The following is a 22,904-nucleotide window of genomic DNA, read 5'->3' as shown; positions in this document are numbered from 1 at the left end:
CGACGGAGCCGAACCCGCCGGGGGTCCCGGCTCGGCCCGGGGGGCGCGGGCAGAGGGCGGCGCTCCCGGCCCCGGGACCCCCGACGGCGGCTCTGGGGCGCTCGGAGCCGCCGTGCCGTGCCGTGCCGTGCCGTGCCGTGCCGTGCCGTGCCGTGCCCGTGCCCGTGCCCGTGCCCGTGCCCGTGCGCGCCGTCCCGCCCGGCGCTGCCCCCGCCGCTCCCCCGGGGCCTCCCGCGGGCCGCGAGGCAAAGTCCGCCCCGGCGGGCGCTAAGGGCCGGGCCGAGCCGTGCCGGGCCGGGGCGGGGGCCGGAGGAGAGGCTTTGGCGCTGATTTGCATAAGGTATAATGCCTTATGGTGGCGGTCATGGCTCGGTAGAGCGCGGCCCGCGGCCCGCAGCAGCCGCGGCCGGGGCGGAGCGGGAGCAGCGCGGCGAGCGGAGCGGCAGGAGCGGGGAGGATGGTGTCCCAGCTGAGCGCCCTGCAACGGGAGCTGCTGGGCGCCCTGCTCAGCTCCGGCGCCACCAAGGAGGGGCTGATCCGCGCCCTGGAGGACATGGTGCCCGCCGCCGGCTTCGGCGTCAAGCTGGAGAGCCTGCCGCTGTCCCCGGGCGGGCCCCCCGACGGCAGGGCCGCGCTGCCGCCGCTGGCCAACGGGCACGGCAAGGGCAAGCTCTCGGGCGACGAGGGCTCCGAGGACGGCGACGACTTTGACACGCCGCAGATCCTCCGCGAGCTGCAGTCGCTCAACACGGAGGAGGCCGTGGAGCAGCGGGCGGAGGTGGAGAGGATGATCAGGTACCGGCACCGCCGGATCCGCCCGCGGGGCTCGGCCCGACGGCCGCGGCCCCAGCGCCCTGCCGGGGCTCGCTCCGGTGTGCCGGGCCCGGTGCGGGCTCCCGGCGCTCCCCGCTCGCCCCGCGGTCGGTCCCGGTGGCGGCTCCCGGGGCTCCCGGCTCTCCCTGTCCGGACCCCGCGGCGGAGCGGCGCGCAGCGGGCAGGGGGAAGCCGGAGCCGGCGGCCGCGTCCCCCCGTCCCGTCGGGGCTGCCCGTCCCCGGTAGCGGCGGGGCTCGGACCGGCCGCCGGCTCCGTCCGTCCGCGCCGGCGGCTCAAACGTAAACCGCACCACGTGGAGCCCGCGGCGTTATTAATTTATTTCTATAAATCATCAACAGAAAGATACACAAAAGGCCGCGATCAGGGCGATCGGGCCGGCGGGTTATTCATTGCCGGGGTTGTAAAGCGGACCGGGAGCGGGGAAGGAGGAGGGAACCCCGACGGCGGCGGCTCCGCTCCGGCCCATCCCGGGATGCGGCTCCGCTCCGAACCGAACCGAGCCGGGCCGGCCCGAACGGGGCAGCCCCGGGCTCGGCGGGCAGCGCTGCCCCGGCCCGTGGGAGCGGCACCGAGCCCGCTCCGGAGCCCCGGGGAAGCGGCGCCGGTGTGAGCAGGTGGGAGCCCCGCGGGCCGGCCCCGAGTGCGGCGGGCACAGCTCGGGCTCTGTCCGTGTGGGGACACCGGGCGCTGCCGTTCCTGTCGCGATGCCCAGCGCGGTGCCCGGAGCGCGGCCCGGTGCTGCCGGCCCTGTGTGCCCGGTGCGGCCCGCCGTGTGTGCCCGCCGTGTGTGCCCGCCGTGTGTGCCCGGTGCTGCCCGCCGTGTGTGCCCGCCCTATGTGCCCGGTGCTGCCGCCGTGCGTGCCCGGTGCTGCCCGCCCTGTGTGCCCGCCCAATGTGCCCGGTGCTGCCGCCGTGTGTGCCCGTGCCCTCCGCCAGCCCGCAGAGCCCGGGGACGGCCCCGACTCTTCCCCCGGGATCTCGGCAGTCGCGCTCCTGTCCCGTCCCGGTACCGGCAGGTGCCCTTTTGGGGACCGGGCAGTGCCACCCATGCCCAGACCGGGACCCTTCGGGTGCCGAGGGGGTTCCTGCGAGGGAGGATCCATCGCGGGCCTCTCCCGATGGGCTCCCAGCCCTCCTGCCCGGCACGGAGCCCGCACCCCTGGGTGCTCCCGCCTGTCCCCAGTGTCCCCTTGCCGGCCACATCCACCCGGGGTGCCCGGGGTGCTGAGCGCCGGGGTCTCCGTGCTCCCACAGGTGTTTCTGAGCAAAGTTTGCCTCGGGTTCAAACAAGAGCGGGCACATGTCCCTGAGGAGCCTTTGCAAGGAGCTCGTGTTTGCTCTGAGAGAGGCCTTTGTACTTGGAGAGGGAGCAGCCAGGGCGGCCGGGAGACACCGACCGCAGCCCTGCTGGGGCTGAGCCCCTCTTCTCCTTCTCTCCTGGTGTCCCGACCCAGGGCAGGCTCAGCCCGGGCTGTGCCCACATCCCGGGGCTGCTCAGGAGCCCTGCGGCTCTCTGGGATTGGGGTCTGGGCTTTGCTGCCCACCCATGGCGTGGTGGGTGCTGTGGGGTGACCCATAGAGAGCCCAGCTCTGGACAGACCCCGCAGCTCCCTCCGTGCCCCATCCACCTGCAGGGCTCACCCACACCTCACTCAGGGAAACAATAAACCCCAGATGCCACCCGTGGGCTGGGGACTTTGGGAAGGCCACCAGCCCTGGGGACCCAGCAGAGCCACCTGAGATGCGTGGGGAGCGCAGGCACAGCCTGGTGTGCGGGGAGATGCTGGGCAGGACGGCATTTCTGCAGGGAGCTGGGCTTATAATCCATCTCTATAAATTCTTGGCATATTTCTCTGAGGATGTGGAGTGTATTTACCTGGTTTTGAGGCTGACAAAATGGGCGAGCTGGTCTGGGAGTCCCTGGGAAGAGGAACAGGATTTGCCCCCGCCTGTGTGTGAGGCTGGATGGGGAAATGATGGCTTTTTCTCGGGCAGCATTGGCAGCCAGGCTTTGTGGGGCTAATTTTGTGCAAGAAAAACACCTTTCCATGGTTCTGGTGAGAAGGACCGTGGAGCCAGGGCTGTAAACTGGTTTTCCAGTATTAGAAAGCACTCCTGGGCTGGGTCGGGGCTTTGGTTTTGTTTGTAAGTAAACTCCTGTTGAAGATTGGACAATTAATGTTTGTTTTATTTCATTTTGGTGACAGAATCAAAGAATAAGGGCTGGTGTTGACTCAAAAGGTTTTCCTCTCTGGCTTTTTAGGTTACCAAAAAAGAAAGGAAAAAAAAAAAGAGGCCAAACAAACACTCAAACGTTTCATTTTGGGTCAAGTCCAAACATTTTGTTTAACATGAAACAAAATGTTTGGGTTTGGTTTCAGGTTGTTTAACCCTTTTGAATACGGTCAAGTTGATTCGTAAAGGAAAAATCACTGCTCAGAAATTAAGACCTGAGTAATTGTTTTGAAAGTGTAAGTGTGAAACACGTTGGAAATGTCAAGGTGAAGCCTTTTTAAAAATAATTAAATGGAGGGAAATTCCGGGACTATTTTTACTAATTCTCTGATATTTTTCCAACCAAAATGTTGCCAAATTTTATGTGAATTTCCAAATCTCCTGTGTAGCCCCCGAGTCCCTCATTTGACATTTTCCAAGCGTGCTCTGATTCACATTCACTGACTCTCGGTTTCACTCTGAGCAAACGCTGCCCTGGGCTCGGTTGCGAACCAAACCTCTCTTAGAAATTATAATGAGCTCTGTTTCATTAACTCATTATTAATCAGTAATTAGTGGGATCAGTTGTGTGACATGAGCTGCTGGTGACAGCGGTCTGCCCGAGCCCCTCAGCTGGGGCACGGCGCCTGTGCCCGGTTCTCCTGGGCAGGACATTTCCTCCACATCCTTCTCCTCGATTCCCACTTTTTCTGAGAGCCATCCCACGGACAGGACCCCCAAACCAGCGGGGTTCCCTGCCTGGGGGTGCAGCTTTGGGCTCAGCAGCTCCAGGAAGGCTCCGTGGCTCCTTCCCGGGACTGACAAAGCCCAGCTGGGCTCTGCTCCGGTGTTTTGCCGTGGATCCAACCAGCTTTGTTTTCAAGCTACATTCAGGAATAAAAGTAAGAAATCTACTTGTTGGGCTTTTTTTTTTTTTTTTTTTTTTTCACTTGACAAGGTGAAGGATCCAAAGTAGGTGATGAATTGGGAAAGCAGTTGGACGTTCCAAGCCGGCGCTGGGGCATCGCATTATTTGAGTGCAGGACTGTGACCAGCTCTGGGCTCACGCTGATTTTTCAGTGCTGAAAGTGCTCCCTTTTAGCCCAGAATAAACCCTGGGGTCTTGGGTACAGCACAGGTGTTTTGGCCTTTTCCTCTGCTGTCACACTGGGTATTCGATAGAGCTAAAGACCACGGACAGCATTTGGATTTTCAGCTAATTTTCGTAATTTTATTTTTTCTAAAATAAAATGACGCAAATCATCAGACTGAATCAGCGGACAGTAAAGTAGTGTGATTTAGAGAAGAGTCATTTAGAGAAGAGTCATTTGGGTCCTACAGGAGCCAAATTCAAGTGTTTAATAATAATCAGGAATGACTCAAAATTTTCGGGGGTTTGGTTTCGGTTTTGCATTCGGGGTTTGTGTGCCTGGTTTGACCTTGGCTTCTCAGCCTTTTGCGTACGGTCAGTGCATGCACAGCTGTGGGAGCGAGGGAATAGGGTCCCTTTTAAGGGGATATTGAGATTTTTAGGTCGTTATCCCTGTGGGAATGGAAGGAAGAAGCTGCACAGCAAGTGCGATGGGTTCGGTGGCAGGGCAGGGGGCACGGGCACAGTGCAGGTGCTGCACCCTGAGCAGGGCAGGAAAAGCATCCCCAGCCCTTCTCCCTCTTCATGAGCAGAGCAGGATGGGCTCCCCATGCCCATCCATGCGCATGTCCCACTGCCTGTGCGTATCTTCCATGGGGAAATCACGCTGAACACAAGGGCAGCAGCTCATGGACGGGCTGTGCTTCTCCTTGGAGGGTCTGGAGGAGCTTTGCAGGCATTGATGGCACCTTGGTGTGTCCCATCAGGACACTGGGGTGCTCTCTGGGGGAACAGCCTGGCTGTGATCACACAGTGATGCTGTGAGCCCCCATTCTGCCATCCTGGGCTGGGACAGGGCTCTTTTGGGAGCCTGGGCAAAAACATACACTTGTGTACTTCTGAAGCAGTTTTAATAATACTAATAATCAATAATATTAGTAATGAAAGGTCTCCATTATGGGGAGAAGCAAATCCTGGGGGCTTTCCCCTGGCAGCAGGTGTTAACCCTTGGTTTCCCTGCCCGCAGCGAGGACCCGTGGCGGGCAGCGAAGATGATCAAGGGCTACATGCAGCAGCACAACATCCCCCAGAGGGAGGTGGTGGATGTCACCGGCCTCAACCAGTCCCACCTGTCCCAGCACCTCAACAAGGGCACCCCCATGAAGACCCAGAAGAGAGCTGCCCTGTACACGTGGTACGTCCGCAAGCAGCGGGAGATCCTCCGCCGTAAGTACCTGTGGGAATGGGGGCAATGGGGGAAATGGGGGAAATGGGGGTCCCCGTGTCCCTGTCCTGCCCTGGGCACCAGCACCAGCCCCAGACTCCACCTCCCCAAAGCAGTTTTCCAAGTGAAATGAATTTAAGGTGCAGGAAAAGTGGGTGAGAGCCGCTCTGGGTGGCAGGGCTCCCCCTGGCTCATCCACACGGCTGAATTTCTGGGTGTTTGTGTTTGTTAGAGCTGGGAAAGCAATTAATGATGGCTCACAATTAGGTGCCTTTCCCACCTTTCTACCTTTTCCCTGTTATTTTTCAGGCTGCTAATTTTTTTTTTCAACTAAGTGCAAAAAATGTAGAGAGAGAAAATTAAAAACCCCCGAGTTGCTGCTGTGTGTAGCAGGGTTTGGGGCAGTCAGTGCTGTTTAAATACGGATTATTTTGACCAAGCACACTTTGTGCCCCTCTCCCACTCTTCCCTGGCCTGGGATCTGTCCCGTAGCTCTCAAAGCAGCCCTGAGTGGCACTGGCACCCCTCAGGAAAGGGCTCTGCCTCCCTCTTCCAGAAGGATGCAATATCCAGCAGAGGGGAAGTGCAGAGAAGGGTTTAGCACCAAATACCATTGCTCTGAAAACACACCTTGAGACGTTAGAGCAAACAGAGCCTGCTCCAGCCTTGCCCTGTGCTTCCCCCCCGTCACGGGGGGAAAAGCCATTATAAAAAGAGGGAGAATTCCCCTGCAAAACTGGGAATAATAAAACCCTCCCATTAATCTCCCTTTACTGCCGTGGTGACAAGTGCCGGGGCTGGGGCGGCCGCCGAAGGTCACCTCTGGTGCTGCCCGCCCCGGGCACGGGTCCCACCGTGCTGGGAGGGGACTGGGAGGGAGCTGTGGCTGAGCACAGATCTGGGGCTCCCTCTCGGGGGGCTCTGCAGCCGTCCTGCTGGAAAAATCCTCCCGAAACAAGCGCGGGCTGGCAGGGCCCTGCCCATGAATATGCATGGCCATAGCGTGCCCTGCTCATGCCTCCCCATTAAACAGGGGTGGCAGCAGGCTGGCCCCTTCCCTTCCCTTCCCTTCCCGGGGTGGGTGGCAGGGGGCACCCGGCTGGCTCCAAAGGCTGCCCTGGGCTCGGGGTGCTGGGCAGGGGACACGGGGGGACCCTCGGCGCGGGACGGTGGCCACAGGCCAGCTCACGTCTGCTCCTTTCTCTTTCAGAGTTCAACCAGGCAGTCCAGGGTTGTGGAAATATGACAGACAAAGGCAGTCAGGATCAGCTGCTGTTTCTCTTTCCAGAGTTCAATCAGCAGAACCAGGGGGCTGCCCAGCTCGACGACGCCTGCTCCGAAACGCCCAGCAAGAAGATGCGGCGCAATCGGTTCAAGTGGGGGCCGGCCTCCCAGCAAATCTTGTACCAAGCCTACGAGCGCCAGAAGAACCCCAGCAAGGAGGAGAGGGAGACCCTGGTGGAGGAGTGCAACAGGTAATGGCTGCCCCACGCACCTGGGCTGCCTCCCCTGCCCACAGCCTCAGCCTTCCTTCTGAAACCACGGGAGATGCTGCAGGAGATGCCGTGGGAAATGCCGTGCTCCTGGCTCACCACCCCAGCTCCCGGCTCGTGGCACGGCTTTGCCGAGCTGCCAGGCCTCTCCTTGCCATGTTTTCCCTCTCTGGGTGATGTCTGGGGCAGAGTGAGCTCCATGCTTGGGCAGGGTGAGATGGGGATGCTGCAGGGATGGTACAGGGGGTACCACAGGGATGCTGCAGCATTGTCAGAGGGAGCGGGGATGGCGTTTACAGCATGGCTGGGTGGGCGTGCAGGAAGGGCCGAAACCCCCCAGATTTGTGGTGTCCTAGGCCCCCCGCTTGCCCCCAGCAGCCCCCTTGCTCACACGTGTCCCTTGCCCTGCAGGGCCGAGTGTCTGCAGCGAGGAGTGTCCCCCTCCAAGGCGCACGGGCTGGGCTCCAACCTGGTGACGGAGGTGCGGGTGTACAACTGGTTTGCCAACCGGCGCAAGGAGGAGGCGTTCCGCCAGAAACTGGCCATGGATGCCTACAGCTCGGGCCAGCCCCCGCACAGCATGAACCTGCTGCTGTCCCACGGCTCCCCCCACCACAACCAGCCCAGCGCCTCCCCGCCCAGCAAAATGCCAGGTGAGCCTTGCCCAGGGTGCTGGGGGGATGGCAGAGTTTGGGGGTGCTGTGTGTGCAGGGGGAGGATGCTCAGCCTGGTCCCAATGGTGACGGAGGGCAGCTCGTGCTGTCGCTGCAGCGCCGTGGCCGCGTGCCGAGGGCTGGATTTCCACCGTGCCGGGATAAATCAGTGTTTGCTCGATTGGTTTGACTCGTGGCAGCTCAGTTCCGTGTGGGCTCGGCTGGGCAGGGAGAGGCTGTGCCCAGCAGGGCAGGAGGAGCTGCCCCGTGCCTGCCGTGGTGTGGCAGTGCCAGCTCGTGGTGCGTGGCCACTGGGGAGCCCTGGCTCTGGGGGTGCACAGCGTTGTGCCAGTGCCCGTTCATGGGGTGTAACCCACTGGGGAGCCCTGCCTCTAGGGGTGCACGGGCAATGCAGAGGGAAGGGGTGGCAGCGTGTCCTGGCCCCGCTGCAGGGCTGGCTCCATGGCTCTGCAGCATCCCCGTGCCACAGCGGAGCGAGGAGGATGAAGAAAGCTGCCGGGGGTGCAGAGTGACCCCTCCTCCTCCTCCTCCTCCTCCTCCCAGCCCAAAGTCCGGCCCTGCCGTGCCCAGGGCTGGGCAGAGCTGAGCAGAGCCGCCAAAAACCCCCGAGGGATTGAGTGGGAGATAACGGCGTGGGGAGGGGGCTGCACACCGGGGGCTGCACACCGGGCAGGGGCGAGAGGCATTGTTGGGAGAACAATCCCCATTGTCCCTTACCTGCAGCCCGCTATGGGCACAGGGGGCTCGGTGATGGGGGCGCAGCATCCCCACTGCCCCGCGTCCCCTCGGACACAGCCCTGGAAATGCCCCTGGCTGGTGTGACACGCACCCAGCTGTGGAAATGCCCCTGGTTGGTGTGACACGCACCCAGCTGTGGAAATGCCCGTGGCTGATGTGACACGCACCCAGCTGTGGAAATGCCCCTGGCTGGTGTGACACGCACCCAGCTGTGGAAATGCCCCTGGCTGGTGTGACACGCACCCAGCTGTGGAAGTGCCCCTGGCTGGTGTGACACGCACCCAGCTGTGGAAATGCCCCTGGTTGGTGTGACACGCACCCAGCTGTGGAAATGCCCCTGGTTGGTGTGACACGCACCCAGCTGTGGAAGTGCCCCTGGCTGGTGTAACGCACACTCAGCTGTGGAAGTGCCCCTGGCTGGTGTGACACGCACCCAGCTGTGGAAGTGCCCCTGGCTGGTGTGACACGCACCCAGCTGTGGAAGTGCCCCTGGCTGATGTGACACGCACCCAGCTGTGGAAGTGCCCCTGGCTGGTGTGACACGCACCCAGCTGTGGAAATGCCCCTGGCTGCTGTAACGCACACTCAGCTGTGGAAGTGCCCCTGGCTGCTGTAACGCACACTCAGCTGTGGAAGTGCCCCTGGCTGGTGTGACACGCACCCAGCTGTGGAAGTGCCCCTGGCTGGTGTAACGCACACTCAGCTCGGCACAAGGCAAACCCGACGGAGCCCGTGCTGCGGACGGTGCCCATGGGAAGGGCAGGGTACCAGGGATGCTCCTGCACACCGGGGCTCGGTGCTGGCAGCCCCCGGGGATGCCCGTGCGCCGCTCCCGGCCCCGGAGGAACCGGCAGCATCCCGGGGAGCGGCCAGCGGTGACCAAGATGTGACCCTGCCCCAGGAATGCCCCGCACAATGGCCGGGACGGGCGGGACGTTTGCCCTGCTGTCAGCGGCTGATTGCTTACAAGGTGCCCCACAAGCACATTGTCAGCAGCATCAGCTGTTTTCGGTGTCGCGGCGGGGCTCACAATGCCCCACCAGCATGCAGCCCCGCATCGTCACGGCGCGTCCCCCGTGCATGCTTAATTGACAATTACGGCGGGGCTTTGAACGGAGCCCGCTGCCTTTGATGTGCCCCCGGCCTGGCAGCGCACATGGGGCACCCCCGAGAGCCTTTGTGTCCTTCGGGCAGGGGACAGCAATTACGGGAACCGCGGGCATTTATCTCGGCGCTGGAGGGCCCTGACGCCCCCGGCTTTCTTTGGCCGTCGGAGCGGGGCCAGCAGGGGCCGGCCGTGCCTGCAGGGCTCTCGTAGGGCCGCTGACAGCCCGAGCCGAGGGGCTTTCAGCGGGGCAGGAGTGATGGCTGCGGAGCACGGCCCCTCCGGAGGGGTCAGCAGGGCTTGGATGCGGGGACTCCTCTGGTGCTGGGATCCGTCCTGAGGAGGGGAAGATGGGCATGGCGAGGGACGCCGTGGGGTTTTAGGGCTGATTTTGGGGAAGCAGGCAGGGATGAAGCTCAGCCGTGGTCGCTCCAGGACACCGTGGGGTTTTAGGGCTGATTTTGGGGAAGCAGGCAGGGATGGAGCTCAGCTGTGATTGCTCCAGGACACCGTGGAGTTTTAGGGCTGATTTTGGGGGTAACAGGCAGGGATGGAGCTCAGCTGTGATTGCTCCAAGACACCGTGGGGTTTTAGGGCTGATTTTGGGGGTAACAGGCAGGGATGGAGCTCAGCTGTGGTGGCTCCAGGACGCTGTGGGGGTTTAGGGCTGATTTTGGGGGGAACAGGGAGGGATGGAGCTCAGCGGTGATTGCTCCAGGACGCTGTGGGGTTTTAGGGCTGATTTTGGGGAAGCAGGCAGGGATGGAGCTCAGCCATGATTGCTTCAGGGCGCTTGGACCAAGCCGTATCCCGGACGTTCCCAAACCAGCACCGGGTCCATCCCTGCTGTAACCCCTCCAGGGCATGTTTGGGATGCCCTCCCGGTGGGGCACACCCGGCTGACCCCATGGTGGCCGTCCATGCTGGGATTTGAACTGTCCTTGCCCCGAGGTGGCGGCGTCTGGGCCGCTCAATGCCTTAACAGCTTAATGACAGCCTGGGACGGTGTCCCTGTCCCCCTGCCCGCCACAGAAACGAGGGGCTGCAGCTCTGGGGCTGCTCAGAGCTCCCCCGTGCCCCTGCACAAAGGGGGTCACCCCTCCTTGGGACATCAATGGGGTCCTGCCAAAGGGCGGGATGACAGCGGGGCAGGGGTGGGAGCTGTAAAAGTCAAACATCCCCCGGCCTCTTCTCGGGGACCCATCTGTCAGGCCTCGAGCTGTGGGTTTTACCTGTTTGCAGGTAAATACCTAAAGCCTTTCTATCTTGGAGGCTCCTCTCCGAGGCTGGACTTTTCCCTTCCTCTGGGTTTTATCAGTGATCTTGGTTCCCTGTTTGATTTGAAGGTCACTCGGGGCTTTATCTCGGTGCCATGGCAGACTCTGGCTTATGCCATTTTTATCTTCAAGAGCCCCGAAGACAATCGGGGCATTGATGAGATTAGGGGAAGCACCGCCCGCCCCCGAGCCCACCCTGCATACAAAGGGCCCCAGGGTGGGGGGCACAGCATCCCTGGAGCCTGTCTGGGGGGCACAGCATCATCTCCAGCCTGTCCTGGGGGGCTGCATACCCATGGGGGTCAGGGTGTCATCCCTCCATCCATCCATCCATCCATCCATCCATCCATCCATCCATCCATCCATCCTTCCATCCTTCCATCCTTCCACCCCTGCTCTGCAAACATCAGAGTAGCAGATCAATATCTGAGCAATCACATTTATTTACATATATATGTGTATATAGGTATATGTTTAAACTCATTACTTTTATTTATATATATATATACACACACATTTAGATATCTCTATATTTAAATGCATTACATATATATTATATATTTATTTATTTAGATATCTCTATATTAAAATGCATTATATATATATATATATATATATATATATATATATATATACACATTTAGATATCTCTGCAGCTGGAGATAAACATAAAAATAACCCAGTGCCACCCCTGACATTCTCCCTAAAACCCAAAGGGCAGCTGAAGGGCTTTACCTTCCCTTTACAAGAAGAGCCCATCAGCAAACCCTGGCTCTGGGGTACCTGGTTTGTTCCTGGCTCTGGGGTACCTGGTTTGTTCCTGGCTCTGGGGTTCCCTGGTTTGTTCCTGGCTCTGGGGTACCTGGTTTGTTCCTGGCTCTGGGGTTCCCTGGTTTGTTCCTGGCTCTGGGTTCCCTGGTCTGTGCCTGGCTCTGGGGTACCCGGTCTGTTCCTGGCTCCCTCCCCATGTTCTGGGGGTGCTGTCTGTCACTGGGACCCTGTGGCAGTGGCTGTAATATTTTACTGTCAGGGACATTGTGGGGCTGGCTGGGTACAGTGCACTGTTAGGAGCTTTTCCCTGCTTTATGGGGGTAATTAGAACTTTATGACAGCAGTGAAATGGGAGGGTCTAGTCCCCATAAACGGGTTTATAATGGATATAAACTATGCACCTCTGTAACTGAGCGAGATTAACACTTTAGGGACAATTTGAGTGGCAGCCCAAAAGTCAGAGGTGCCCTCGGTGCTGCCTGGACCTGAATTTTGGGAGAGTGAAGTTGGTTGTCCCACAGTGACCTGGCTGTCCATAGTGTCAGTGGGTGAAGCATCACTGAGTCCAGCATGTCCCCAAAAGTTACACTTTGCTTTTCTCACCCCATTCTCACACCCTAGTCTGTGCTGGTGGCTGCATCCTGAGGGGTCAGGCAGAGCCAGAGCTGCATCCCCTCCACCACCAGATCACCGGTGAATTTTTGGGGTCTGTCTTGGGGTTTGGCATGGCTGGTGATGTGCAGGACATCGGTGAAGGTCTGGGCAGAAGCCTGGAGCTGGGGGAAGGGGCAGGCACAGTTGAGATGTGCTGTGGCACGGTGGCAGCAGGGCTCTCACTGCATGGGAATGACAGTTAAAAGTACAATGAGGGTTTTGTTTTAATATATACAATTTATTAATATCAAACATGACTTAAAGCAAAGCAGAACCAAACTGCTTCCCTGCTGGTGCCTGCCAAAGGCAGGGCCTGGTGTGTTCTGAGGAAAGGCACAAGGCTGTGATGAGAGTGATAAAGAGACTGATCCTTGCCCCAAACTCCCTCACCACCCCAAAAGCCCCCAAAGCCAAGCCAGGAGGGTGAGTGTGGCACCCCAGAGCAGTCGGGAGGTGCTGGGGCCCCTGCCCTGGGGCTGTCACTGCTGTCCCCATCCGTGGCTGTCACTGCTGTCCCCATCCGTGGCTGGAGCAGGGTTAAGGCTATGGAGCCAGACCCTGCTGGGGCAAGGGAGGGCAGTAAAACATTTCACAGCCTGTGCAGCTCAGGGCCCACACAATGGCCCGTCCCATAAACACACTTTTATGTTATGGCTGTAGCTCCAGTTAAAAATAAAGCCTTGAGGAGGGCAGGCTCCCGGGCCAGACCCATTCCTGTGACCCCATCCCGGCTCCTCTCCTGAGGGAGCAGACTGAGGGGGAATAAATCCCTTTGCACAAGGGCTGCCTCCAGCTGTGGAGGCACAGCAGAGCAGCAGGAGAACCCTTGTGCTGGGCCCTGATGGCTGTCTGGGCCCAGCCCATAAAGCCTGGATGCCAGAGCTCTGGAGGAATCCTTCATTCCCGGTGCTCACAGCTGTAACCCTGCCCCTGCATTCACCCCAGCCCTCTGGGGAGCTCCCAGGGCTGTGCTGCCAGGGCAGGGCTGCATCCCAGCCCTCAGTGATGGAGGGAGCCCGGGGAGCTCAGAGGAAAGGCTTCCCCATCCCCAGGGAGCTCCCTGAGTCCCAGCAGTGACAGCAGCAGCAATGCCTTGTGGTGGCATTAATATCCCTGATGTGAATGATGTGATCTGCCCAAACGCAGCCCAGCCCTGGGGACACGTAAATAGTAACACCCCTCCCGTTGTGGGGATGGGGAAATAATAATAATAATAATAACAACACTCCTCCCATTGTGGGGATGGGGGAATAATAATAACAACAACAGTCCTCCCATTGTGGGGATGGGGAAATAATAATAATAACAACAACACTCCTCCCATTGTGGGGATGGGGGAATAATAATAATAGCAACACTCCTCCCATTGTGGGGATGGGGGAATAATAATAATAGCAACACTCCTCCCATTGTGGGGATGGGGGAATAATAATAATAACAATAATAATAATAATAACACTCTTCCCATTGTGGGGATGGGGAATAATAATAAAACACCCCTCCCATTGTGGGGATGGGGATGGCCCAGTGAGGGTGGATGCTTCCCAAAATGAGCCCTGCAGGAGGATTCTGCCTGCCCTGCAAGTGTTTCTGAGCAGGTCCCTGGTGGGGCAGGACAGTGGCACTGCTGTCACCAACCCCAGGGCCCAGCCTGGCTCTCCTGGGGAGAGCTAATCCTCATCAGGACTCTTCATCAACACACAGAGCCTGCTGTGGTTTTATCTGGAGGCCCAAAATCTCAGTCCCCAGCCTATCTGGGGATCTCGGCGCTGGTTATTGTTCCTCAAACAATCAAAGGCTCGTCCTTGGGGCTGCAAGGAAGAGCTTCAGAATCAGCATTTAGCCACCCTCCTGTGTGTTATAAAGCCAGCTTCACAGCTTTGGGTGGCTTGGCTCACGAGGTACCACCCCCTCGGCTGGATAGGGCATGATTTTGCATTTAAAATGCACTTTTTGTTGTTTGGCTGAGCCCAGAGGAGGCTGAAGACAGCAGAAACTCTGATTTCCCTGGCGAGAGGAGCCGTCTGGCCCGGGTCTATCTCTCAGATCACGGCCAGAAGAAAGGGCTTTGTTTTATCTCCATGCCATTGTTCCACAGCGGGATGGATCCCGGCCCGCAGGGAATGAAGCACCCTCTGCAGGAATGGGAACGGGAATGGGAACGGGAACGGGAATGGGAATGGGAATGGGAATGGGAATGGGAACGGGAACAGGAACAGGAACAGGAATGGGAATGGGATTGGGAACGGGAACGGGAATGGGAATGGGAACGGGAATGGGAATGGGAACGGGAACAGGAAAGGAAATGGGAACGGGAATGGGAATGGGAACGGGAATGGGAACGGGAACGGGAATGGGAATGGGAACGGGAACAGGAATGGGAATGGGAATGGGAATGGGAACAGGAAAGGAAATGGGAATGGGAATGGGAATGGGAATGGGAATGGGAACGGGAACGGGAACAGGAACAGGAATGGGAATGGGAATGTGTGTGACAGTGCCCGGCTTGGGCAATGTTTAAATGTTTACCCTGCTCGCGCCTGGGACGTCCACTCGGGCCAATATCCACCTGCCAGAGGACATTCTTTTATTATCAGGGATAAAGGGGTTTGCTGGGAAATCATCAGGAGCCAGACATCGAGCTGATTCCTATCTGTGGCTCGTGTTTAACCAGCTGATGGGGGAAATTCAGGGTGATTGCAGAGTGGCTGTGGTGTGGTTTGGGTGGAGGCTCTGTGCTTGGTTTTGGAGCTGGGGGAAGCTCCTGGACTCCAGTTCTGGTTTCTTTGCTTTTCCTTGGTCCAGATATTGATTTTAGATCTGTCCTTAGAGCATCCTTCACAAGCCAGCCCCAGGGATGGGCACTCTGAGGAGCTGTCCCCAGTGTCCTTGGGGTGGATGGCAAGGTGGCTTTGCCACCATGGGATTTTCCCCCAGGAGAGCCATGGTTTGTCTGTCTGTCCATCCTCCAGCACTTCCATCCCAGAGCAGTTCAGTGAATCTGGCTGGGAGCACAGGGCTGGGCTCCTCCTAACCAATGGTTTTTCCTCCTAACAAATGGTTTTTCACCCTAGCTGTCAGGGCAGCCCTGTAAAAGACACTTTTGTTTGCCCTGGGTTTTCCTCAGTTAATTATTTGTGATCTGTGGATGCCTTTCCATGGCACATGGCTGATCATATGGCTATCAGTGTGGGGTGCTTCGGCCAAATTAAATACATTTATATGGGAGACCTGTGCTGGGGGCACATTTCCCTGAGGGCAGGGGAGGGCTGGGGTCTGCTCTGGGGGCTGGGGGGTGTCTGGTCCCTCTGGCTCGCTGCAGCCCCGTGTGTGTGTTGCAGGGGTCAGGTACAGCCAGGGCACACCTGGCACATCTCTGTGTTCCCCATGGATGACACCATGCCCATGTGTTTCAGGGGTCAGGTACAGCCAGGGCACACCTGGCACATCTCTGTGTTCCCCATGGATGACACCATGCCCATGTGTTTCAGGGGTCAGGTACAGCCAGGGCACACCTGGCACATCTCTGTGTTCCCCATGGATGACACCATGCCCATGTGTTTCAGGGGTCAGGTACAGCCAGGCGGGCGGCGAGGCCGTGTCCTCGGGGGCCATCAGCCACCACGGCGGCGCTGCCATGGTCACCACGAGCCAGGCTGTGCTGCAGCAGGTCTCCCCGGCCAGCCTGGACCCGGGCCACGCTCTGCTGTCTCCCGAAGGGAAAATGGTGAGTACACCTGGCCCATTGTGGCGGCGGCGGCGCTGATAAGATAAGAGGGCCCAGGGGCAGAGCAAACAGAGCTTTCCCCGGGTTTCACACCGGCCCGGCTGAACAATGGGGCATTGTGGGGGCCCGGGGTGCCACTGTCCCCACCTCCGAGGCGGTGGGACACACGGTGTGCTCCAGCTGCATCTGCCAGAGCCGGGCTCATTGATTGCAGGCTGGGTGGATCTCTGTTTGCTTTCCCCTGCCCATGACATGGTATCGATAAAATACTCATTCATTACTTCTCCTGAAGCCCTCCCGAGTTTGGGAAGGCTTCAGGAAAAGTATCCTGAAGCTGATAAAAAAAAAATCCAGGGGATTTTTTTTATTTAATCCCCTGTCCCAGGGGATTAAAGCTCTGACCCCACAACTCCTGCCTCTCCCCATCCCCTTTGCCATGGGGCTCTGCTGGGCAGAGCTGTTAGTGTCTCCAAGAATGGAGATGGGACATCAGCATCCCTGATGGGGATGGGGACACCAGCATCCCTGTGCTGCTGGACATGTCCCCATGCTGCTGCTGCAGGGCCATGGCACTCGGGGTGCCCCTTCCTGGGGCAAAGCCCCTGCAGGGTGGGTGAAGGAACAGGACAAGGAGGGGTGCAGGAGGGCAAGGAGGGGGTACAGAGGCTCAGGCCAGCACGGGATGGGTGTGATAGCCGAGCACAGCCCGTCCCTGGAGCAGCCTGGCAGGGCTTTGCCTGCAGCTGCTGCTTTTCCGGGAGTTTTTTTCCGGCTGAAATCGAAAGTCAAACATGGCACTGGGTGACGGGGCCAAGCCGGTTCCTGCCCGGTTTTCACTTCCATTTTCAGAGGGCTGTCCCTGCTGGGCCATGCTGTGGGTGCCCTGGTGAGGCTGGGTGTCCATGGAGGGGCTCCCTGTGCCCTCCCTCACTATGGCACCGTTTTGCTGTGCCATTCCCCCTGGCTGGGCAGGGTCTCTGTGCAGCCCCTCCGCTCTGGCACTCACCCTGCCGAGCCCAACGTGCCCTGCCACGCTGGGGGGACACTGCAGACAGACACCCCAGCCCACTGCCTCTGCCCCAGCATGCCCAGCTCAGCCCAGGGTGTGTTGAGCCTCATAACCCTCAGCCTGGAAGCCATAAAATGAGTCAGGGACAAAGGCAGCAGCAGCAGCACCGCATGCCCAGGGTGGGGGTCCCCGAGCACCAGGCAATGCCAGCACCCCCTGGGACTGGGCAGAGACCCCCAGAAGGGGCTGGGCAGCACGACAGGAGGAAAGGGAGCAGGTTAAACTGGGAAAGGCACTCAGTGAAGTGCAGCAGAAGAGATCTCCCCAAGGCACAGACACTGCCCAGCCGTGGGGACCCTGGCTCTGCCAGCTTATCTCTGATCTCCAGGCAGGGCTAGCTGGTGCTTGCCAGTGATTTAATAGAAACATGCTGTAGGCTGTGGTTTCTAGTAAGTAAACATGTGCCTTTGCTGCCCCACATGAAACGAGGAGCTGCCAAGGAAGTTGCTGCATCTCTCAGGAAGGAGCATTACTGAAATCCCTCGTGGCTCACTCTTTCCTGCTCCGGTGTTTGCCTGGGCTGTGTCAGTGCCAGGGGGTCTGCCCTGAGGGCCCAGTGCCCGGAGGGTCTTTTCCATCATGCCCAGTGCAGGTGCAGTGCTCTGGGGCCAAACACCCCGTGAGAGGAGCAGGGCTGCAGCGTGTGCCCGCCGGGAGCTGTTTGGCTTGTGCAGCCGAGTGTGCTGTAACCCGGCCTTGGAGGCACTTGGAAAGTGGAAAATACCGGATCAGGAAACGTGAGTCACTCCCGGGCTGTGGAATTTATTGATGGATTTGTTTCAATTGCTATCTCCAGCTCACATGTGCAAAATAAACAAGGTGCTCGGCACCGGTGTCCAGAAATGTCACCTGAAGGGCTGCAGGGATGGCTCTGCGCTGGGACTGGGGTCACCCTGTGCAGGAGGGCTAACAGCAGGAATTAGGGGAAGGGGCAGCAGTTAAAGAAATGAGGCACTGACACGTCCTGGGGAGCAGCTCCAGTGCTGGCAGCCCATGCCAAGTGCCTTTGTCTGATCCCTAAACTTTGGCCCGAAACCCCAGCACTGGCTCTGGCTGTGCACACCCGCCCTGTCTCACCAGTATCCTGCCAGGCTGGTGACTAAGATCATCACCACGAGGCCCTTTTCACCTTCCTCCTGTCATTTTTCTCCACTTCTCCGAGTTTATAGGTCCCACTTTCCCCTGCAAGCAGGATGGCTGAGTCTCATAAGGATGGTTAGGAGTTAATGAGTGCTGAGAGCCCTCAGCTGTCCCCAGGGCTGGAGCTTGGACTCGGGGTACAGAGCAGCCAGGGTTTGGGATGTGCTGTGTTCCAGTGCCATGCTCCAGTGCAGCTGGAGGCCAGTGCCAGCAGAGCCTTTCCCAATGCTGCTCTGCTGCACATTAACACCAAGATGAGGTGCTGCAGGCAGCGGGGGCTGTCTGGGGTGAAGTTCAGCAGGACTGCAGCCTGCTCCCCTCTGGGGAGGGGGCTCTGCTGATGCCCCCGTGCCCCACGGAGGGAAGCAGGGGGCTGTGCTGACTGTGCCTGTCCTGCCCCGCAGATCTCGGTGTCGGGGGGCGGGCTGCCCCCGGTGAGCACCCTGACCAACATCCACAGCCTGTCCCACCACAACGCGCAGCAGTCGCAGAACCTCATCATGACGCCGCTCTCGGGGGTCATGGCCATCGCCCAGAGTAAGTGTCCCCCCAGCTCCCCTGGTGCCCTGCCCTGGCCAGGGTGGCCCTGCTGCCCCTGCTGACGCCCCGCTCTGCTCTCTCCCTGCTCCCAGGTCTGAACACCTCGCAGGCCCAGAGCGTCCCCGTCATCAACAGCGTGGCGGGCAGCCTGGCAGCCCTGCAGCCCGTGCAGTTCTCCCAGCAGCTGCACAGCCCCCACCAGCAGCCCCTGATGCAGCAGTCCCCGGGCCACATGGCACAGCAGCCCTTCATGGCCACCGTCACCCAGCTGCAGAACTCACACAGTAAGGCCTGGGGAGCTGCAAGGGGCCCTGCATGGATTCACATGGGAAATGAGCTTGTGCCCTCCTCCTCCTGCTCTGTCCTTGGCTGCTGTCCCTCTTGTGGTTCCAGCCCATGGATGCTCAGCAGAGCAGGCTGGTCACGTCCTGCCTCATCCCTTCCTCCCTCTGGTCCAGCCACAGCCCCTCAGTCCCCACGGGTTCCTGGGGGTGAGCTGCTGCCTGAGGACGCAGTGGCTTGGGGGGAAGTGCTGGGTTCCTTCCTTGGCTTGTTTGATCCCATCCCCATTCCCAGCTGCCCGTTCCCATTCCTGGACATGCTGTGGCAGGGTTTGGGGTGGCTTTTCCCTGACCCGTCCCCTTGTGCCCACAGTGTACACACACAAGCAGGAGCCTCCCCAGTACTCGCACACCTCGCGCTTCCCCTCGGCCATGGTGGTGACGGACACCAGCAGCATCAGCACGCTCACCAACATGTCCTCCAGCAAGCAGGTAATGCCCTCGGGGCTGGCTGAGGGGGCACAGGGTGGGCTGTGAGCCTGGGGGGCAGCTTTACCCCCTCTGCATGTGGGGCTGGAGGGGGGAGTAGCACAGACCCCATCCTGCTGCCTGTGCTGTGCTCCTGGGGGGAGCTGAGGATGGGAACCCCGCTGCAGCCCCTTCATGGGCTCCAGAACACCTGCTTGTGGTGGTGGGATGGGATTTGGGTGGTTTTGGCTCCAGAGCACCTGCCAGCAGTGGTGGGATGGGATTTGGGTGGTTTTGGTGGTACCAGGCAGGCCCTGCTCATCCCTGGGAGTGGAGCATCCTGCTGGGGCTGAGGAGGCAGAACCAAGCAGGTTCTGCTGCCCACGTCCAGGGGGATCAGCCCTGGCTGGAGTCGAGTGCAGTCCAAGGCTGCCCAGCCTCCCCCAGCCCATAAACCTTTATCATCTGCCCACTGCAGGTGTAAGGCCGGACTTATCCTGGTTCAAATCAGGTGTGTGAGGTTTTCCTGAGACAATGGTCCCTTTCTGAGAGCCAGCTCTGGGGACTGTGGGAAATATGTGGCCCTTATTGATCGCTAGATAAATAAGAGAGAGCCTTGAACTTGCATTCAGATAAACTTTTCTTCCCGAGGTTTGACAGGGGACAGGGAAAAAATGTCTGCAATGACCACAGAGTAAATACGGCGTGGGATTGCTGAGACACCCCCCCGGCACCGCTGTGGGATCCTGGGCAGGGATGGAGGGAGGGGCTGCAAAGGGGGCACCTGGGGGGTTTGGGGCGCTTGGGGAGGGGTCAGGAACGGCTCCCCCGGGGGATCCCACTCGGGGCAGTCCCAGGGTGAGCGCTCAGGCACGGCCGCCCCCAGCTCCATTTCCTGCGTGCGGCGTTATCGGCCCATCTGCTGCGCGCTCAGCCCGAACTGCCCCTGATTAATCGAGCTCTGCTGCCTTTGATGCGGCAGCCCCGGGACACAGGAAATGTCCCTGGCAGCGAGATGGAGCCCGGCCATCCCCTGCTGCCCGGGGCCCTGCGATCAGCCTACCCTGACCACGCCGGGGCTCTGCCTCCATCACCTTCCTGCGCTTCATTCCAGCAGGGCTCAGGAGGGATACGGGGCCAGGACCCTTCACCTGCACCCCGTTACCCCCAATACATGATAAACATCCTGCAAGCACCAGGGCAGGACGTGAGCTGTGTCCTCCCGGCCCCCAGAACCTCTTTTCCCACCAACCATTCTGTGCCCAAGCTACTGCTGAAAAAATTCATCTTTGGGCATGGATTTCTTTCTTGGTGGTCAGCAGTTTCATCAGCCAGAGGTGGATGGAGTGTGACACATGCAGTGTAGGGAGACCATAAATGCTGTTCACCACCCAAATTGCTCAAATACCTGAATATTTTTGGTGATTTGGGTTTCTATCATTGAATGGGGCTACCAGGGGCTGCGCCCTGGCTCCTCCACACTTTGCCTCGGCATAAGGCAGGGAGCCCCCACCATATCCCAAAACCTGTTCCGTGGTGGAGGTGGCTGCTCCAGGTCCTGCCAGCGGGACGGAGCAGGAGGGAGGTCCCTGCTCACCCCCAGCTCCCTTATCAGATGCTGCTGTTAGACCTGGAAGGGGCAAATACCTCTCTGTTCCTTTGACAACGCTCGGGGCCGAGGCACGGCGTTTATGACGTTGGCAAACACCTGATAGCCAGGGCCAGTCCCTAATGACATGTCACGGGAGCCTCCTGGCGTCTCCTTATCTGCGCCTGATGATGTTTGCTGTGCAAGGTCACCCCGCCCCTGCCGGGCCCGCCGGGGGGACCCCCGGGATGGGCAGGGATGGGGAAGGGGCCCTGCAGTGGGATGGATGTGGCAGGGGGGGCTCTGTCCCTGGAGATGAGAGCATTGCTGGGGATGAGCCCCGGCACTGCTCCCACCCCAGCCGAGCTCAGCCCCACGCCTGGCTGCTCCCGGGCACAAACACGACTCCTGGCACAGCCTGGGCACAAACAGGACCTTTTTTGGCGTTATTATTTTTGGGAGGGGTGGCAATAGCTGGCTAAGAAAGTATTTTCTCACTGGCTCCCCCATAGGGGTGCCAAGGAGGGCTGGGGGCTGAGCAGGGCAGCACCAAGGTGGTCACAGAGCAGGGCAGGAGGGGATGCAGGGATGCAGGAGATGATGCAGGGATACAGGAGGTGATGCAGGAGATGATGCAGGGATACAGGAGGTGATGCAGGGATACGGGAGGTGATGCAGGGATACGGGAGGTGATGCAGGAGGGGATCAGGGATGCAGGAGATGATGCAGGGATACAGGAGGTGATGCAGGAGATGATGCAGGGATACAGGAGGTGATGCAGGGATACAGGAGGTGATGCAGGAGGGGATGCAGGGATGCAGGAGGTGATGCAGGAGGTGATGCAGGGGGCAATGCCTCCGAATGCTTTGTGTTGCTGCCTCCTCCTGCCGGCGCCGCTCACTGTGCCCCTCTCTCTCCCTGCGCAGTGTCCCCTGCAAGCCTGGTGATGCTCCACACCTCGCTGCTCTTGCACACAGCTACGGGAGCTCCTTTTCCTCACCATCCCGCCGGGAGCCGCCTGCCGGAGCAGCGCCCAGCAGCGAGCGAGGAGCCCGACACGGAGCCGGGCCCGGGGCTCCCCCTCCGGGGCTCTCCCGGGGCTCTCCCGGTCCTGCCTCTCCATCCCTCCGCGCAGTGTTTCCAAGACGTGTCTCGGGGATTGTTTCGCTGAAGTGTTTGCCTTGCAAGAGGCTCTCCCGAGGAACGAGGCACGGGCTGTGCTGGGAGCTGGCAGAAGGGGAAGATGGATCATGTTTGAGTTGTACTCCTCCGCTCGGACTGAGAGGGACCGGGTCTGTTACTTGGCGTTCGGAGGGAGGAACTGCATGTGTTGTTGAACTGAGCCAATTAACCTGTAAATATAGGTACAGTCTGCTCCATCCTCCCCCCTCCCACTCCTATACACAGAGATTTATATAAAAAAGAAGTAAATTTTGTCCAATGGATGTAAACTACTGTAATTAAGTGCAATTCCCCCATCTGTATATATTGGTCCTGAATATCTTCATTTTGTCTTTTTTTTTTTTTTTTTTTTTTTTTTTTTTTTTTTTTTTTTTTATGGTAAAGGTCAGAGCTGAAGATGGTTTTGGTTTTGTATTTCTCTTTTTCCTTTAAATGATTTAGTTGCAGTCCTGGGGCTGGCAAGGACCCTGGTCAGGCAGCACTGGGCTCTGCTGTGCAGGACAGACAGACAGACAGACAGTGTCCCCTGCACGGTGACACCCCACATGAAGGAAGGGCACAGGGCGAGCTGAGCAGAGCCCTGGCAGGACCTGGATGATCCATGTGGGGACAGCTGTGATATGAATTAATCTCAATGGATTTCCCTGCTTTTGGGGGCTCTGAGGGGGCTCTGGTGCGTGGGGAAGGACTCAGCAGCCCACAGGTACTGGGACGTGTCAGCAGCTTCCAGGTGAGCCTGGAGCATTTGCAGCACAGAGTGAATGAGGCGACATGGAATTCTGATGGGATCTGCCCCAGTGGGTTCAGACTCTCCCTTTTCTCCTCTCCCAGGG

The 22,904-nt window shown here is 59.2% G+C and overlaps 1 protein-coding gene across 2 annotated transcripts; it reads left to right on the top strand.

Moving 5' to 3' along the window:
- Window positions 1–457: 457 nt before the first annotated feature.
- On the top strand, window positions 458–22,290 carry HNF1B (HNF1 homeobox B). 2 transcript variants are annotated; one of them, XM_058817839.1, is made up of 9 exons: window positions 458–795; window positions 5,167–5,366; window positions 6,653–6,839; window positions 7,269–7,510; window positions 15,643–15,803; window positions 18,417–18,549; window positions 18,645–18,836; window positions 19,207–19,325; window positions 21,816–22,290. In XM_058817839.1, exons 1-9 carry the CDS (start codon window positions 458–460, stop codon window positions 21,834–21,836), a joined length of 1,593 nt encoding a protein of 530 aa, XP_058673822.1. In that variant the 3' UTR covers window positions 21,837–22,290. The 2 variants fall into 2 exon arrangements, with proteins under 2 accessions (XP_058673822.1, XP_058673821.1); XM_058817838.1 differs by having other exon boundaries at window positions 6,575–6,839.
- Window positions 22,291–22,904: the final 614 nt, after the last annotated feature.

Source organism: Ammospiza caudacuta, chromosome 20 (assembly GCF_027887145.1).
Source record: "Ammospiza caudacuta isolate bAmmCau1 chromosome 20, bAmmCau1.pri, whole genome shotgun sequence".
Taxonomy (NCBI): domain Eukaryota; kingdom Metazoa; phylum Chordata; class Aves; order Passeriformes; family Passerellidae; genus Ammospiza; species Ammospiza caudacuta.
The sequence above is the reverse complement of the archived record's forward strand: the minus strand, read 5'-3'. Positions and strand labels throughout refer to the sequence as shown.

What these genes read in the sequence shown, in the direction of transcription:
- HNF1B (XM_058817838.1), top strand. Translation starts at nt 458, where the DNA reads ATGGTGTCCCAGCTGAGCGCCCTGCAACGGGAGCTGCTGGGCGCCCTG. An exon ending in GCAGCGGGAGATCCTCCGCC is followed by an intron (nt 5,367 to 6,574) that starts GTAAGTACCTGT and finishes TTTCTCTTTCAG; the next exon opens with AGTTCAACCAGGCAGTCCAG. An exon ending in ACATGTCCTCCAGCAAGCAG is followed by an intron (nt 19,326 to 21,815) that starts GTAATGCCCTCG and finishes CTCCCTGCGCAG; the next exon opens with TGTCCCCTGCAAGCCTGGTG.